Source organism: Mobula birostris, chromosome 2 (genome assembly GCF_030028105.1).
Source record: "Mobula birostris isolate sMobBir1 chromosome 2, sMobBir1.hap1, whole genome shotgun sequence".
NCBI lineage: Eukaryota > Metazoa > Chordata > Chondrichthyes > Myliobatiformes > Myliobatidae > Mobula > Mobula birostris.
In genome coordinates, this window is record NC_092371.1 from 235,940,828 (window position 1) to 235,959,600 (window position 18,773).

At 42.0% G+C, this 18,773-nt stretch overlaps 1 protein-coding gene across 2 annotated transcripts; it reads left to right on the plus strand.

Annotated features, from left to right (window-relative positions):
* Positions 1-277: 277 nt before the first annotated feature.
* Positions 278-4,275, plus strand: marcksa (myristoylated alanine-rich protein kinase C substrate a). 2 transcript variants are annotated; one of them, XM_072251615.1, is made up of 2 exons: positions 278-787; positions 2,237-4,275. In XM_072251615.1, exons 1-2 carry the CDS (start codon positions 689-691, stop codon positions 3,167-3,169), a joined length of 1,032 nt encoding a protein of 343 aa, XP_072107716.1. In that variant the 5' UTR covers positions 278-688; the 3' UTR covers positions 3,170-4,275. The 2 variants fall into 2 exon arrangements, with proteins under 2 accessions (XP_072107716.1, XP_072107715.1); XM_072251614.1 differs by having other exon boundaries at positions 279-787; positions 2,234-4,275.
* The last annotated feature ends 14,498 nt before the right edge of the window (positions 4,276-18,773 follow it).

An 18,773-nucleotide genomic window follows, 5' to 3' on the forward strand; every position in this document is an offset into this window, starting at 1 on the left:
ACCTGTTTAACATGTCACTATTGTACTGTAAATACACACACGCACACATAATGTGTTTGCATCTCATACCAAATCTAGTACAACCCAATGTGACCAGTAAGAATTCCCAGATTTTCCCTGCACCTTTTCAGCGATATATTTGGCGAGAAAATATTCTTGATTGTTTGCTACATTTTCAAGCCCCTCCCTCGTAGCCTGCGATTGGCGAAGCGCTAGATTCGAAAGGCTGTGATTGGAGGTGCCTGGATTCGGTTGGCGTCATTGCTAAGTACCCCATTCATCTATGCATTTGGGCGTTGGACTCTGCATGTTATTAGCGCTGAGGGAGATTTCTCCATTTTGCCCCCTTGTCGAAAAGCAAACGCTACAAATCTAGGATCTTTTTATTGCCATTGCAACGTGGCCCCTTTCGTCCCTTTTTTTCCTGCGGCTCTGCATAAGGTTTGATTGCAGAGAACTTAAACTTTTTTTTTCCTAGGGGTGTGATCGGGCTTTCCCCCCCCTCCACTCCTTCTGTCTGTCCGTCCCCGTGTGTGTGTGTGTGCGTGTGTGTGTGTGTGTGTGCGTGTGTGTGTGTGTGTGTGTGTGTGTGCGTGTGTGTGTGTGTGTGTGTAGCAGCATTGAAAAGCCAGGCGTCTTTGTTCGCTTTCTTTCTTTCGCTGGCTGGGAGTTTCTTTGTTGTACGAACATGGGAGCCCAATTCTCCAAGAACGCTGCAAATCGTGAAACTGTGGCTGAAAAAGCCGGGGAAGCTGCCGCCGGATCACCTTCTAAAACCAACGGACAGGTTTGTATGCATTTTACAATAGATTTAGATTTTCCTTTGATTATTTTGATGTCCTGGGTTCTTTGCGGTGCTCTTCTTCCTCCCCCCACCTCCGCAACTTAGTAGTAACTGAAGAAATTGTTGCAAAAAGCCGAGTGTGATATCTATGGCTCGATCAAACCCTTTTACTCCACGATTTTTATCGTTTGGTAATATTGTTGAACGAAGTGGTAGAGGAAAGGACCACCCCCGCCGTGTGAGAGACGTTAACACCAAAATAATGAATGTCTTAAATTGCGAAAAACGTGTGTTAAAGTGTAAAATGAGGCTAAAATATCTGGCCTCGCGCGGTTGAGGGTTGATAGAACGAAGTGTTGCTTCGACCTGGATTTTGCTGTGAGAATCCTTCACATGTCCAGAACAGTTCTGCTATGTTCAGTGAGGTCTATCGCAGGGGCTGGCTATGGTTGAAATTGATTTGCGTGGTCGGTGGTACGGTTAATTGTATTTTCAGTGCGAAGTTATTGGACTTGGCAGTGAAATTTGTGGAACACCTTTCAGAGTAGAGTTTAAAATTAATCTCTTCCCCCCCTCCCAACCACCAGCACTGGCTGGTGTGATTCTGTCACCCTACATTGTGACAGTGGGATCACGCTGTTCCGTATATATCTATATAGAGGCACGGTAACAGGAGTTGAAGCTTGGATTCGGTATTTTTCTCCCCACCTTTGATTCTATGTGTGAGTGAGTCTCGGTTGGCGCGTCACGGTGGCTGTGCTGAAGCTGCCTACGAGAGGCGCCTGGAGCAGCGAGGATGCAACGCCGCGGTCGGGGGCGCCTCCTAGCGCCTTTCCCCTTCATCCTCAAACACGGGCAGATGGCATCGCTGCACGTTAGCACCTATTAGAACACTTGGACAAAAGTCCTCGCTTTCTGCCCCCCCCACCCCCGATCGCTTCTTTCCAGTTGCTTTGTCCAGGAGGGGGCACGATCGTGTATTATTAAAATTTTTAAAAAATGTTCAATATTGCCCATAACCATTGTGTTTGAATGGGCGTGTAATACCGTTTGCTACCTTTAATGCAAAATGAACTAGCTTGTTGGGGGGGGGGAGAAGAGTGTTGAGAGAGAAGGACGTTTCTCCCTTCGTCCTACTTCAGCCATAACCATTATCGTCAGATCCTGATTTTGTGGCTTTCCAGAGGATGGTTTATTATTTGTAGCCGCTGGGAACAGAGGTGTTGAGGTCCCCTCGGGTGTTATGTCCATGACCTTGCAGCCGTTTCCACGCCGTGCCCGTTTCACATGCCGCCTCGGCTGCAGAAACAAAGCCCCAACCCTCCTCCTCCTCAGTACAATACGTAAGCAGTGCCGGGCCATTTTGTGTACAATGTCGCCTCTCTCCTGGGTGTTTAATAACCCACCATTTTGTTGTTTCTTTCTTCCCCTCTCGCTTTCTGCGATCAGCAGGAGAATGGGCATGTGAAGGTGAACGGAGACGCCTCCCCGGCGGCGGCAGCCGCCGCCCCCTCCGCCTCCGAGGAGCCCGTGGAAAAGGAGGAAGTGCAGGCGAATGGAGCCACCCCGGCCGAGGAGAACAAGGAGCAGCAGCAGCCGAAGGAGGAGGGCGGAGAGGCGGCTGCCGAGGCGGGCAGCAGCAGCACCCCGGCCGCCAAACCCCAGGAGCAGAGTGGGGAAGGGGGGGCGGCGGCCGAAGGTGGCACTGCCACTACCCCGGCAGAGGGCGAGGCGCCGGTCAAAGGCGAGGAAGGAGGGGCAGCGGCCACGGCCGCCAGCCCGACCAACAGTGAGACCCCCAAAAAGAAGAAGAAGCGCTTCTCTTTCAAGAAGTCCTTCAAGTTGAGCGGCTTCTCCTTTAAGAAAGCCAAGAAGGAAACGGGCGAGAGCGGCGAGGGTGAAGCTGCAGCAGCCACCGCCGCTGCCCCAGCAGCAGCAGCAGTAGCCCCGGCCGAAGCCGAGAAAGAGCCGGGTGCAGCCGCAGAAGCCGGCAGCGCCGAGGAGAACAAATCCGCCCCGGCTGGAGACGCCGCCGCCACCGCCGCCGCTTCCTCTGCTCCTGCAGCGCCAGCCGAAGCCAAGAAAGAGGAGAGCGCTGCCTCGCCGGAGGCTGAGCCTGAGGAGAAGGCTCCCGAAAGGGTGGACGTACAGGAAGCCAAAGCTCCAGAGGAGCCCAAAGCCAGTGAAGAGAGACCTACGGCAGAGACGGCCTCGTCTAACCCAGCCCCCGCTGCTGAGGCGTCCACAGCCGAGCAAGACGCTGCAGCGGCGGCGGCACCAGCAGCAGTAGCAGAGCCAGCAGCACCAGAGCCAGCTATGCCACAGGAGGTACCCTCCGAGTCCAGTCCAGCACCAGCTACCGAGTCAGCAGAGCAAAACCAATAAGAGCCCAAACTGGAGTGATTATCAAAATGGACCTTTTTTCCATGTTTGTTTGTTGGAGTGGTGCCAGGTACTGGTTTGGAGAACTGTCTGACCAGGGATTTAAAAAAAAGGCTTTTTTAATTTTTAAAAAAAATCCCAGCGCATTAATTCTGTTACCACCATTCCAACAGGCAGAGATGAGCCCCAAACCTCGCTCTGTCAATTTTTTTTTGCATCAGTATTACTGTTTTTGCATATTTTGCATTTTATACAAGTTTAATTTTTTTTTTGGTCAATTATATGGACACGTCCAATGGTGTGGATAATCTGGGTGGGTCAGTCCTGGGTGCAGTGTAAATGAAGTAATATTAAAACCACAATGCAGCGGTGTAGTTGCCAAGCAAATGTGCCAGAAACTAATGATGTAAAGGATTAGTCTTTTAAACAAAAATCACATCTCATAAAAGTTATACCATTCAGTTTACAACACTAAATCTAATACAAGAAAACAAGGAAATCCATATCAAAATCAATAGTTTTAGTAATACATTTAAATCATAGAAACTTTTCACTTATCTCATTTTTAGCTGTACAAGTCAACGTGATAAGTAGAAGAAAAAAAAAGTTGTATAGGCGTTATTGTTTATTGCTGGTTCATGACCTTGAAAGTGTAATTATGTATTACAGCAGGGTGTTTTTAACTGTGATTATGTATAAATGAAAACTTAATATCAAGAAGCACATGAAGTTTGCAACTCTTCACCCTGCCCCATTTTGTAAAATTGCAGTCATCTTGGAAGATCTTTTAAAAACAATTTTAAATGAAAAGCTGTGATAAGTGGAATGGTTGCTGTTTATATACTGTTGTATGTTTGGTTACAGCAGTCAATGCTTTTTTTTTCAGTCGTCTTTGACAATTGGGAAAACTCTTCAGATGCAATGCGTTTCGTGTAGCATCTTGTCTATCATAGTTTTTTGTAAATACTGGAGAAAGTTTGACCAATTTGACTTAGAAATGGAATGTAACTTTGCTTACAAAATTGCTATTAAACTTCTCTGCTTAAGGTGTTCTAATTTTCCGTGAGCACACTAAAAGCAAAATAAATGTGAATAAAGTTTCAACTTCAGTGGCTTTTTTTTATTATTTTAAAGTTCTGTTGACTTTGTGCAGTTTAGAAAGACGCATGGTTCACGGCTGTACTTGAAATGGTAGTCTGCTCTATCGGGGCTGATGTGCTCAGGAGGAAGGTGATAAGAGGGTAGAAAATGAATCAGATGTGGGATGCTTAAGTGTCTGCTTCATTTGTTTGAACAGTCTCTGAGCTGTGCCTACCATGAAGTCTGGGAGTTCAGTTAGGTCCTCTCATTGTTCCCCCTCTGACTTTTGACCATATGCTCCATCTTGTACTCCCCCCCCCCGGTATCCTGGCTTCTCCCTTGTTTCAGAATCGGGAATCAGGTTTAATACCATTGGCATATGTCATTAAATCGACTAACTTAGCAGCAATACAATGCAATACAGGATATAGGAAAAACAATTACAGTAAGTATATCAAATAGTGCAGTACAAAAATACTTAAAAATGAGGTAGTGTTCATGTGGTCAATGTCCACTCAGAAATTGGATGGCAGAAGAGAAGAAGCTGTTCCTGGGTATGTGCTTCAGGCTTCTGTACCTCCTGCCTGATGGTAACAATGAGAAGAGGGTTGTCTTGGGTGGTGGGGGTCCTTAAATAATGGGCACTGCTCCTTGCTGATGTCTTGGATACTGCCCATGATGGAGATAATTTTACAAGCTGGTGATGAAGGGCCTTGGCCCAAAACATAGATTGTTTATTCCTTTTCATAAATGTTGCCTAACCCAAATTCCTCCATCATTTAGTGTGTGTGTTACACCTTGCAGTTTTTTTGTCCATTATACACATCCTATAGTGTATTTTAATGTACCATGTGCACCCAAAAAGTAATGTAATTTTTAACATATTGCTTGTATGTTTAAGTTTTCTAGCCTGCTGGAAATCAGATCCAAACATTGATGGGAAACCAATAGGTATGCAAGATCTAATCAGTGACTATAATACAGCTCCATTGTGTTTGAATATTTACCTACTATTCAGCAATAACATTTTTACTTATCAGGTGATAGTTTTTTTTATTGGCAAGGAGAAATTGTAGTCATTTACATTCTAGTACACATCTTTTGGAAGCCAATTCTATGAAGCTTAATATTGAACATGTGCCAACAGTTAGTAAATTCAAGCCAAGTCCTAAGGAGGAATGCATTCTTTTGGGACTTGGTGCTTTTCTGTGATAAATTATGCTTGAGGTACATAGAAAGGATATGAGCAATTTATACATTCCAGTGTACGTGGCCTTATGCAGCTAACTTAATGTTGAGAAATTAGATGTTTGAATAGCTTCAAGATAATGAGTTACTATTTTGGAATTTAACACCACATTGTTATGCTTTAAGTTCTTGCAAAGCTGAGGATGAATGGGCCTCCCAGCTGCTTTAGCTGTACATGTTCCTGCTTTTCATTGCTCAATTTGATATCACCCCTTCATATTTTGATATAAATTGATAATATTGTGAGCCAAAATTCAACATTAAATTTTCTTGTCAGCTTTTATTGATGCAAGTTATCATGTAGCCAAATTCCTAAATCACTCTCAAACCTTTGTTTTATAGGAGGAAGAGGGGTTTTGAATGTGGCCTCAATTAGTTTCCTGAACAGATGCTAAGTCTTTCCCTCCCCTCCCCCACACCCAATTCCTTTCCCTTGCTGGGAGGTATCTAACTTTGTAGTTGCTCATGTATAGCTATTTAGAACTTGGTCGCAGTGGTAGCGAGGCTTGTCATGTTGCAGTAGTACTGAGATTTTTCTCTTTGCTTTGTTACCTCCCACTGGAAAATAGTCCTGGGGTAACTGGGATTTAAAGTGTTTCTGTTTGAATTCTGTAGGAAGCTGGGCAGCCTCCAATCGGATCAGGTTTAACTTTAAATGAAAGGCATTTACAGCAGTAATCAGTTTGGGTGGTTTTGCAATCTGCGTGACAATTTTAAAAGCTAAATCCTAGAGTGAGATCGATTATTTCAGGTGAACACAAATAATTGTGGAATTAATCCCCTGTTTGCGTTTTCCAAATCTACTTGAAATTTATAATTATATAATTGTATACAATTCAATCTGAAGTGTAATGGTCCAACATTCTTTAATGCCAAATTGATTAGGATTGCACGATTAAAAGATACAAAGTTAGTTCCTTAAATGAAAATAGCCTGGCTAATTTATGGTGAGTAATGTTATCTTTGGCACATTTTTAAAAAAAATTCTATAAAGTGAAGATGCTTTCAAGAATGAAGTTTCTAAATATCAAAAAGAGCAATAAAAAAGAATCAAACCAAAATTTGATATGACCATCTTTAAAATTGCATCAATTTTCCTGGGTACACGATCGTGCAGTTTTATAAGAATATCGGTTGTTGGTAGGGTTGTATCAAGCCATGGAGAATGTGCCACAGTTCCTCTGCAGACTTTGGCTGTATCTCTGGCTTCTGTCTCTCCAGGTAATCTTAGACGGTCTCTGATGTTGCGATCAGGCCTCTGTGGAGACCATACCATCTGAAACTAATATTTAAAAAAAAACAAGTGCTTAAGACTTGCATAGTACTGTATCTTTTAATTTTCTAGCTCAAACCTATTTACCTTTATTGATCGTAATTCCTAATTCCCTTACAGTTGACAGTAAACACAAAAACATTTCCCTTTGGATACATCTAAAATATTGTCTAGATTTTAATCTTTAATCTGTGCTATTTGGAATATCAATTCAATTTAGCAAATTTCGATTCATTGTTACAAATTCAGACGTGAATTTCTTAGTCACCAGAGTTTATTCCTGTTGGTATTGAGACTGAATGTGATTTTTTTCCCATATCACATTCTGTTGGATAAGAACAAGTTCTGCAATTTGATTCTTAACCTTTTAAGCCATATGAAATGCACAGCTGATTTCATTACTTAGGAAAATAACACATTTAAGTAAGTTCATGATGGAACACTGAGCTAAATATGGAGATGAGGGCTGGTGGTTAGAAAGATTTTAAGCACCTTAAAGGTTATGCAAATTTAAGAAAATCGTTGGCTGTTAAATGCATTAACATTTTATTTCAGTTTATTAGTGTGAATTTTCTTGTCTGATTCAAACATACTCCATCTAGTGACAAAAATTTGTCTTGATCCCTAGGACACCAAAATACAAAACTAATAATAGGATGTGTGGTACAACAGAGAATTGATGTTAATTTCTTGGGAAATGGTAGAGAGTTGTTTTTTTCCAAAATCTGTATTAAGGCTTAGTCAAAAAAATTACAGGTAGTATTGAAAGTTTTCTCAAGTATAGATAGGTCCTGATTGTTTTTCTCTTCTGTGGAAATTTAACGAGGTATCAACGGATGCATGGATTTGATTTATTCACTTCATTGAGATACAGGGCAGAACAGACCCTTCTGGCCCATCAAGCCACTCTGCCCTGCAATCCCTAAATTCACTCTAGGCTGATCACAGGACAGTTTGCAGTGACTAATTAACCTACCAGCTGGTACGTCTTTGGACTGTGGGAGGAAAATGGAGTACCCAGAGGAAACCCACACGGTCACAGAGAGAATGTACAAACCCTTTACAGACTGCGGTGGGAATTGAACCCAGATCGCAGGCATTGTAAAGTGTTGTGCTAACCTCTATGCTACTGTGCTACCTTAATGATTTTGGTCACCGACCAATTTGAACAGCCACCTATTTGGCGACAGATATTCTGTATTACAAATGGTAGGACTACAAAAAAAATTACAGATAGAAATGTACAAACTTGGGACCCCCTTCGCTAGCTCTCTAATCCTTTGACTTGTCAAAATGCAACCACTGCAGTTCTGTTGATATGTAGGAAGCATAGCGACCAACTTGAACACAAGCTTTAACCACCAATGATCAGATAAGAACACAGGAAATGGCAGGAGTTGGCCATCTGGCGCATCAAACCTGCTCCACCATTCAATAGGATCATCGCTGATCTAGAAATGGGCTCAGATCCACATAGCAGCCTTTTTCACCATAGCTTGCCATTCTCCTGAGTCTTTAATGAGGTAAGAACTCACACAAAATGCTGGATAAACTCCGCAGGTCTGGCAGAATCTATGGACAGGAATAAACAGTTGACATTTCAGCTTGAGACCCTTCAGGTTGTATGGTAACATTTAATGGCATTAACTGATTATAGATATGATAATTTTGTTGTCTTACCAATTCCTCAACATGAAATGCTGCCTCCAGTGTGTTACTCGAGATTTCCAGCATCAGCAGAATCTCCTGTATTTAATGAGGTGGCCTCCACTGCTTCCCTGGCAGAGAATTCCACAGTTTCACTACTCTGGGGAATAAATTTCTCCTAATCTCCATCCTAAATCTGTTCCCACAAATCTTGAGGCTATGCCTCCTAGTTCTAGTCTCGTATAACAATGGAAACATTTAGTGAAATGAGCATCTGTGGAGATAGTTAACTTGCTGTCCTTTTATCGGAGCCATCCAATACGTTATTTCAAGTTTTGATATTTGCAGCTTTCTTTCAAGGCTGCTTTAGAAATAATATAGACTGAAAGACCAGGGGAATTGCTTTATTCTCACTTTGAAGGGATGACAATTTCAGAATAACATCTTGGTGCACTGATCGTAATCAAACTGGCCAAAGGTAAGTTGCAAACATATGTATGGGGCTACAAACTGATATGTGAGCTTTTATCGGCACTGCAGCACAGCTAAGCCATACCCAGTGATGTTATAAAACTGGCTACGGACTTGATCTTGGGCTGCCTTAATTCAGAAAACTCTTATCTGTTTGCTTTGATATTCTACAGTTCATTAGGTTGATGTAATTAATGAACACTGCGATGAGACGATGGTTGCTTCATTGTCTGCTACATCAATGCTGAAACATTGGTTATACTACCCAACATCTGTACAGTTAAATACAACATAAACCCTCTGGGATCTGAACTAAATATTATAGAACATAGAATAGTACAGCACAGTACAGGCCCTTCTGCCCACAATGTTGTGCCGACCCTCAAACCCTGCCTCCCATATAAGCCCCCACCTTAAATTCCTCGAGATACACTAGTGAAGTTTAAGAGACTACTAGACAGATATCTGCCTCCACCACTGACTCAGGCAGTGCATTCCACGCACCAACCACTCTGAGTAAAAAGCCTTCCTCTAATATCCCCCTTGAACTTCCCACCCCTTAAAGCCATGACGTCTTGCATTGAGCAGTGGTGCCCTGGGGAAGAGACACTGGCTATCCACTCTATCTATTCCTCTTATTATCTTGTATGCCTCTCATGTCTCCTCTCATCCTCCTCCTCTCCAAAGAGTAAAGCCCTAACTCCCTTAATCTCTGATCGTAATGCATACTTTCTAAACCAGGCAGCATCCTGGTAAATCTCCTCTGTACCCTTTCCAATGCTTCCACATCCTTCCTATAGTGATTATAGGTTATAATCTTCATAACCTTCCCTTTGGTGTTATCTTGCAGTTTATTTGGTGAGTATAACAAAATATGGAAATTCTTTGATGTCGTGGGTAGGTTTATTCTCACAAAAGATAGAGCAGCTAGGTATAGCTCTTTGGGTAAAACACATAGGGTTGGTGGGATTGTGGACCAGAGAAAGGCAACTGTTTTAGAATGGAGAAAAAAATGTGACATTGACCATGGAATGATTGGTGCCAGACTGCATGGTTTGAGGATCTCAGATGCTGCTGGTCTCCTGAGACTTTCACACACAGTAGTCTCTAGAGTTTACAGAAAATGGTGCAAAACAAAAAAAAACATCCAGTGTCAGCAGTCCTGTAGGCAAAAATGCCTTGCTCATAAGAGAGGTGAGAGGACAAGAGCTAGATGGGTTCAAGCTGACAAGAAGGTGACAATAACTCAAGCAGCCATGTGTTACAACAGTGGTGTGCAGAAGAGCATATCTAAACACACAATACACTGAACCCTGAAGTGGAAAGGCTGTAACAGCAGAAGATGAACACACATGGCCACTTTGTTAGGTACAGAAGGTACCTATCATTGTAGTTGTCAATCATTCCTGTTGCCACCAATCCCCATCTATTAATGGATTCTCAACAGCCAGTCACGAAGCTGGGCGGCAGTGTTAGCTGTGAGGAGGATGCTAAGAGGATGCAGGGTGACTTGGATAGGTTGGGTGAGTGGGCAAATTCATGGCAGATGCAATTTAATGTGGATAAATATGAAGTTATCCACTTTGGTGGCAAAAATAGGAAAACAGATTATTATCTGAATGGTGGCCAATTAGGAAAAGGGGAGGTGCAACGAGACCTGGGTGTTATTATACAGAGAGTGGTGAATCTGTGGAATTCTCTGCCACAGGAAACAGTTGAGGCCAGTTCATTGGCTATATTTAAGAGGGAGTTAGATATGGCCCTTGTGGCTATGGGGATCAGGGGGTATGGAGGGAAGGCTGGTGCAGGGTTCTGAGTTGGATGATCAGCCATGATCGTAATAAATGGCGGTGCAGACTTGAAGGGCCGAATGGCCTACTCCTGCACCTATTTTCTATGTTTCTATGACAGCGGGCCCCAGCTGGGCACAAATAAATAATAACATGCTACAAAAATAAGTCTGAATTCTGATGTATTAATTCCCTAAAGCAAACCCCAGGGAGTGTGTTCTCAGTTGTTTTGTTTTTTTCTGGTCCTGTTATCTATGTAGCTCTATTTAATACATTTGAGATCTATCTATCATATATTTATCTATATATAGATAAAATACACACACACACACACACACACACACACACACATACATATATATATATATGTAGCCCCTGGCCAGATGCATATATATATATATATAAAGTGATTGTAGTGCCGCTAGTTGAGCAAGTAAATTTATTATCAGAGAACTATATGGAGGATTGAGAGATGTTTTAGTGGTATTCAAGATTATGAGGGGTATAGATAAGGTAAGTGCAAGCAGGTTTTTTTTGCTAAGGTTGGGTGGGACTACAACCAGAGATCATGGGTTGAGGGTGAAAGGTGAAATGCTTGAGGGGAAACTTCACTCAGAGGGTAATGAGAATCTGGAACAAGCTGCCAACACAACTTGATTTCAACATTTAATCATAGATTGGATAGTAGGGGTATGGAGGGTCAATGCCAAATGGTTTTGGCATTGACTAGATGGGCCGAAGGGCCTGTTTCTGTGCTGTACTTTTCTATGACTCTATAACATATATGCTACCATATACTGTACCTTGAGGTTCATTTTACCCGTGGGCATTTGCACGAAAAAAAAATCAAGAGAATTTATGAAAATCTATACATAAACAAAGACTGAGAAATTGGTGCAAATGATGGCAATTTTGCAAGTAAGAATAATACTGAGAACGTGAGTTGTAAAGGTGCTTGTAAGTGAGTTTGTAGGTTGTGGAATCAGTTCAGAGTAGTGGTTGTTGAAGTTATCCATACTGAGTCAGGAGCCTGATGGTTGTAGGGTAATAATTGTTCTGGATTCTAGTGGTGTGGAATCTAAGATTCCTGTTTAATGGTGGAATTGAGATGAGGGCATGGCCTGGATGGTGGGGGCTTTGAAAAGTGAGAATTGAACATACTAGGAGAGATATAATTAAAAAAATACTGGAAATGGAAATTGAAGTGGCTAATCATCTGAAAAAGTCAAATTCAGAACACAAGAAATTCTGCAGATGCTGAAAATCCGGAGTAGCAAACACAAAATGCTGGGAGAACTCAGCAGGTCAGGCAGCATCTATGGAAATGAATAAAGAGTCAAAATTTCGGTCTAAGACCCTTCATCAGGATTGGAAAGGAAGGGGGAAGAAGTCAGAAATAGTATTGGAACACAGCTTACACTCTGTGTTTAAGTCTCTGAGATGGGACAAGTCACCTTTTCACTGAAGAAGGCTGCTACCATCTTAGCCAAAGGTGATACAATGAACTTAAACCCTTCCACTTCAGAAGTGCCCATCTGCTCTAGAAACATAGAAAACCTACAGCACAATACAGGCTCTTCTGCCCATAATGCTGAGCCGAACATGTAGTAGTCGTCGTCCTCCTCCTCCTCCTCCTCCTCCTCCTCCTCCTCCTCCCTCCTCCCTCCTCCCTCCTCCCTCCTCCCTCCTCCCTCCTCCCTCCTCCCTCCTCCCTCTTCCCTCTTCCCTCCTCCCTCCTTCTCCCTGCCATGGCCCACATACTCCTGTTTCGGGTCAAGTGGATCAATTCATTGGTATTCATTTCCAGTTCTCTGGCTGCTGCCTCCATCACCATTTGTCTTTGACTTCCTTTTGCTTTCTTCTCTTCAATCTTTCCCATAATTACCGTGCAATCTAACTCCTCTTTCCTAATCACATGTCCAATGAAGTTCCGTTGCCTTTTCATGATCTCATATATTATTTCTCTATTTGTGCCTGCTCTGTTCATGACATCCTCATTACATATTCATTTCGTCCATGATATTCTTTGCATCCTCCTCAAAAACCACATCTCTGTTGCTTCAGTTTGTTTCCTTATTTTACTAGATATTGTCCAACATTCTGATCCATATAACATAACTGGATAAACGTAACATTTCAGTACTCTGAGGCGGGTTGTCATGCTTAGTTTAGTGTTGGACAGTATACTCTTCACTCTCGTAAAGGTGTCTTTTACCATCTCTATTCTTCTTTTGATGTCCATGTCGCACCTGCCATCTGATGTCACCCAGCTTCCTAAGTACCAAAAGTTCTGTACTTGTTTTATGTCTTCCCCGTTTACTTTCAGCCTGCAGATAGGATTCTCCTTTTTGGATATCACCATACATTCTGTTTTTTTTTGCGATTGATAGATAGACCCATTTTTGCACTTTCTTCAACAACTATATCAATTAAGTTTTGTAGTTCTTCCTCCGTACTTGCGAGTAACACAGTGTCATCCACATATCTGAAATTATTGATGTTTTCACCGCCAACTTTGATTCCCAAGATGTCTCTTATTTTTTGTAATATTGTTTCACTGTACACATTAAATAAATCAGGGGAGAAAACACACCCTTGTCTAACACCTCTCTTGATTTTCATAAACTGACTCACTTCTCCATCTATTCTTACAGCGGCAGTTTGTTCCCAGTACAGATTTCTGATTAGGCGGCGGTTTTTTGAATCTAGATCTTGAGTTTCCTGTAACATTTTAAATAACTTATTGTGCTTCACTTTATCAAATGCTTTTGTGTAGTCGATAAAATAAACAAACAAGAATTTTTACACTTGAATAGCTTGTTCTGATAGTATCCTTAACATCAATATCATGTTTCTTGTACCTTTGTCTTTCACAAAACCACATTGCTCTTTACCTATTTCAGATTGTATCTTACTTTTAGCTCTTGTCATCAAAATTTTTAGAAGTATCTTAGTGATATGACTCATTAAACTTATGGTCCTATGTAATTCACATTCTATTGCTTAGGAAGAGTGATAAATACTGATTTTTTTCTTCTCTTCCGGTATTATTTCAGTTTCATAAATGCCATTGATTAAATCAGTAAGTTTTTCAATTCCATAATCTTCAAGGGTGATAATTTGTTCTATTACTAATTCATCAGGACCTGCTGCCTTTCCTTTCTTCATCTTATTTATTGCATGACGAAATTCAGATTTTAAAATACTTGGACCTTCAATGTTCTTCTTAATTTCTGGTTTTTCACCTTGATCATCTTCAAACAATTCCAGAATATACTCAGTCCATCTGTTCATAATCTCATCTTTTTCCATGATAATGGTAGGGCCTTTTGCTTTCAAAAATCCACCTGAAGAATAGAGGAACTTTTAAACAGTGATATTCTTGATTTGTTGATGTACCCATACTAACGGAGTAGGAATTCTTATGGATGAAAACATGGCAAAAAGTGTTTTAGGACATTGGGCAATATCAGAGAGAGTGCTCCATGTTAGATCCAGAGGACAACCATTTGATTTAGCAATTATACAGGTATATAGAAACATAGAAAATAGGTGCAGGAGTAGGCCATTCGGCCCTTCGAGCCTGCACTGCCATTTATTATGATCATGGCTGATCATCCAACTCAGAACCCCGCCCCAGCCTTCCCTCCATACCCCCTGATCCCCGTAGCCACAAGGGCCATATCTAACTCCCTCTTAAATATAGCCAATGTACTGGCCTCAACTGCTTCCAGTGGCAGAGAATTCCACAGATTCACCACTCTCTGAGTGAAGGAGTTTTTCCTAATCTCGGTCCTAAAAGGCTTCCCCTTTATCCTCAAACTGTGACCCCTTGTTCTGGACTTCCCCAACATCGGGAACAATCTTCCTGCATCTAGCCTGTCCAATCCCTTTAGGATTTTATACGTTTCAATCAGATCCCCCCTCAATCTTCTAAATTCCAACGAGTACAAGCCCAGTTCATCCAGTCCTTCTTCATATGAAAGTCCTGCCATCCCAGGAATCAATCTGGTGAACCTTCTTTGTACTCCCTCTATGGCAAGGATGTCTTTCCTCAGATTAGGGGACCAAAACTGCACACAATACTCCAGGTGTGGTCTCACCAAGGCCTTGTACAACTGCAGTAGTACCTCCCTGCTCCTGTACTCAAATCCTCTCGCTATAAATGCCAGCATACCATTCGCCTTTTTCACCGCCTGCTGTACCTGCATGCCCACTTTCAATGACTGGTGTATAATGACACCCAGGTCTCGTTGCACCTCCCCTTTTCCTAATCGGCCACCATTCAGATAATAATCTGTTTTCCTATTTTTGCTACCAAAGTGGATAACTTCACATTTATCCACATTAAATTGCATCTGCCATGAATTTGCCCACTCACCCAACCTATCCAAGTCACTCTGCATCCTCTTAGCATCCTCCTCACAGCTAACACTGCCACCCAGCTTCGTGTCATCCGCAAACTTGGAGATGCTGCATTTAATTCCCTCATCCAAGTCATTAATATATATTGTAAACAACTGGGGTCCCAGCACTGAGCCTTGCGGTACCCCACTAGTCACCGCCTGCCATTCTGAAAAGGTCCCGTTTATTCCCACCCTTTGCTTCCTGTCTGCTAACCAATTCTCCATCCACATCAATACCTTACCCCCAATACTGTGTGCTTTAAGTTTGCACACTAATCTCCTGTGTGGGACCTTGTCAAAAGCCTTTTGAAAATCCAAATATACCACATCCACTGGTTCCCCCCCATCCACTCTACTAGTTACAACCTCAAAAAATTCAATGAGATTCATCAGACATGATTTTCCCTTCACAAATCCATGTTGATTTTATGCACCAACAACAGATGGAACAAATGAAGATATAGATAAATTCTATGAAGAGCTTGAACAAGCAAAGAATGGATGCAAATCTCAAGATAATGTTAGTGTCATGGGAGATCTAAATGCTAAAGTAGGACAAGGTGCTGATGGAAATACCATAGGTAAATTTGGACTAGGAGAAAGAAATGAGAGGTGAGAAATGGGTAGAATGGTGCAAGATGAATAATCAGGTCATTATGAATACCTACTTTAAAAACCATCCAAGATGCTTATGAACCTGGAAAAGTCCAGGTGATAACACTAGAAATCAAATTGATTTTGTTACTATAAACCAATGATTCAGAAACTCAGTGACTCAATGCAAAACATATCCAGGTGCAGACTGTAATCGTGACCATAACCTAGTAATATGTCATGTAAAAGTAAAACTTAAAAAACTAAAGAAGCAAAAACCTGAACAATCCCTTGACTACTCGCAATTAATTAATGAAGAAAACTTAAGACAAAATTTTACAATTGAAGTAAGGAATAGATTTCAAAGTCTAGAAATAGAATCTGTTGAAGATGATAGCAATCATGTAGAAATGAAGTTTAACCCTCTGAAGGAGGCCTTGGTAGAATCAGCAAAGTCAGTAATTCCTAAAAAAGAAAAAAACACTAAGAATAAATGGATGACAGATGAAATCAAAAATCTAATGGAAGAAAGGAGACTGAAGAAAGCAAATCCCATGGAATATAAGTTCTTAGATAAAAAAGTTAAAAGCTTATGTCAAAAAGCCAAAGAGGAATGGTTAAACCAGGAATGTGAGCAATTAGAAAGAATCCCTATTACTAAACATGTACTTACTTTAGAAATTATCAAGGGTTACCCATAGCCCATTTTTCCAAGCCTACACCACTGTGGCCGGCAGCCCATTCCACGCACTCACCACTCTCTGTGCAAAAAGCTTACCCCTGACATTTCCTCTGTACCTACTTCCAAACACCTTAAAACTATGCCCCCTTGTGTTAGCCATTTCAGCCCTGGGAAAAAGCCTCTGACTATCCACATGATCAATGCCTCTCATCCTCTTATACTCCTCTATCAGGTCACCTCTCATCCTCTATCGCTCCAAGGAGAAAAGGCCAAGTTCACTCAACCTACTCTCATAAGGCATGCTCCCCAATGCAGGCAACAACCTTGTAAATCTCCTCTGCACCCTTTCTATAGTTTCCACATCCTTCCTTTAGTGAGGTGGCCAGAACTGAGCATAGTACCCCAAGCGGGGTCTGACCAGGGTCCTATATAGCTGCAACATTACCTCTCGGCTCCTGAACTCAGTCCCATGATTGATGAAGGTCAATGCACCATATGCCTTCTTAACCCCATAGTCAACCTGCACAACAGCTTTGAGTGTCCTATGGACTCCAAGTTTCCTCTGATCCCCCACACTGACAGGGGTCTTACCATTAATAATATATTCTGCCATCATATTTGACTTACCAAAATGAACCACCTCACACTTATCTGGGTTGAACTCCATCTGCCACTTCTCAGCCCAGTTTTGCATCCTATCGATGTCCCGCTGTAACCTCTGACAGCCCTCCACACTATCCACAACACCCCCAATCTTTGTGTCATCAGCAGATTTACTAACCTATCCCTCCACTTCCTCATTCGAGTCATTTATAAAAATCGTGAAGGGACGGGGTCCCAGAGCAGATCCCTGAGGCACCCCACTGGTCACCGACCTCCATGCAGAATATGACCCATCCACAACCATTCTTTGCCTTCTATGAGCAAGCCAGTTCTGGATCCACAAAGTAAGGTCACCTTGGATCCCATGCCTCCTTACTTTCTCAATAAACCTTAAATGGGGTACCTTATCAAATGCCTTGCTGAAATCCATATACACTACATCTACTGTTCTACCTCCATTAATGTGTTTAGTCACGTCCTCAAAAAATTCAATCAGGTTTGTAATTTCCCCCAGGATCAATAAAGTATGACTTTGACTCTGGCTATGACTAAGACACAAGCTGCCTTTGACAAAGCCATGCTGACTATTCCTTACCATTTTATGCCTCTCCAAATGTTCATAAATCCCGTCTCTTCATCAAATTACCTATCACTGAAGTAAGACTCACTTGTCTATAATTTCCTGGGTTACCTCTACTCCCTTTCTTGTATAAGGGTACAACATCTGTAACCCGCCAGTCCTCCGGAACCTCTCCCGTCCCCATTGATGATGCAAAGGTCATTGCAAGAGGCTCAGCAATCTCCTCCCTCACCTCCCACAGTAGCCTGTCATGTATCTTGTCCGGTCTCGGTGACCTATCCAACTCGATGCTTTGCAAAAGCTCCAGCACATTGTCTTTCTTAATGTCTGTATGCTCAAGCTTTTCAGTCCACTAGAAGTCATCCCTACAATCATCAAGGTCCTTTTCCATAGTGAATACTGTAGCTAAGTATTCATTAAATAGCTCTGCTACCTCCTCCAGTTCCATACACACTTCTACCGTCACACTTGATTGGTCCTATTCTCTTACGTCTTATCCTCTTGCTTTTCACATACTCGTAGAATGCCTTGGGTTTTCCTTAATTCTGTTTGCCAAGGCTTTCTCGTGGCCCCTTCTGGCTCTCCTAATTTCATTCTTAAGTTCCTTCCTGCTAGCCTTATAATTTTCTAGATCTCTATCATTACCTAGTTTTTTAAACCTTTCATACGCTCTTTTCTTCTTGACTAGATTTTCAACCGCCTTTGTACACTGTGGTTCCTGTACATACCACTCTTTCCCTGACTCATTGGAATGTACCTATGCAGAATGCCACACAAATACCCCCTGAACATATGCTACATTTCTGCCATACATTTCCCTGTGAACATCTGTTCCCAATTTATACCTCCAAGTTCCTGCCTGATAGCTTCATACTTCCCCTTACTCCAATTAAATGTTTTCCTAACTTGTCTGTTCCTATCCCCATCCAATGCTATGGTAAAGTAGATAGAATTGTGATCACTATCTCAAAAATGCTCTCCCGCTAAGAGACCTGGCATCTGTCCAGGTTCATTTTCCAATACCAGATCAAGTACAGCCTCTCCTCTTGTAGGCTTATGTACATATTATGTCAGAAAACTTTCCTGAACACACCTAACAAACTCCACCCCATCTAAACCTCTTGCTCTAGGGAGATGTCAATCAATATTGGGGAAATTAAAATTTCTCATTATGACAGACCTGTTATTATTTCACCTTTCCAGAATCTGTCTCCCGATCTGAGCTTCTATGTC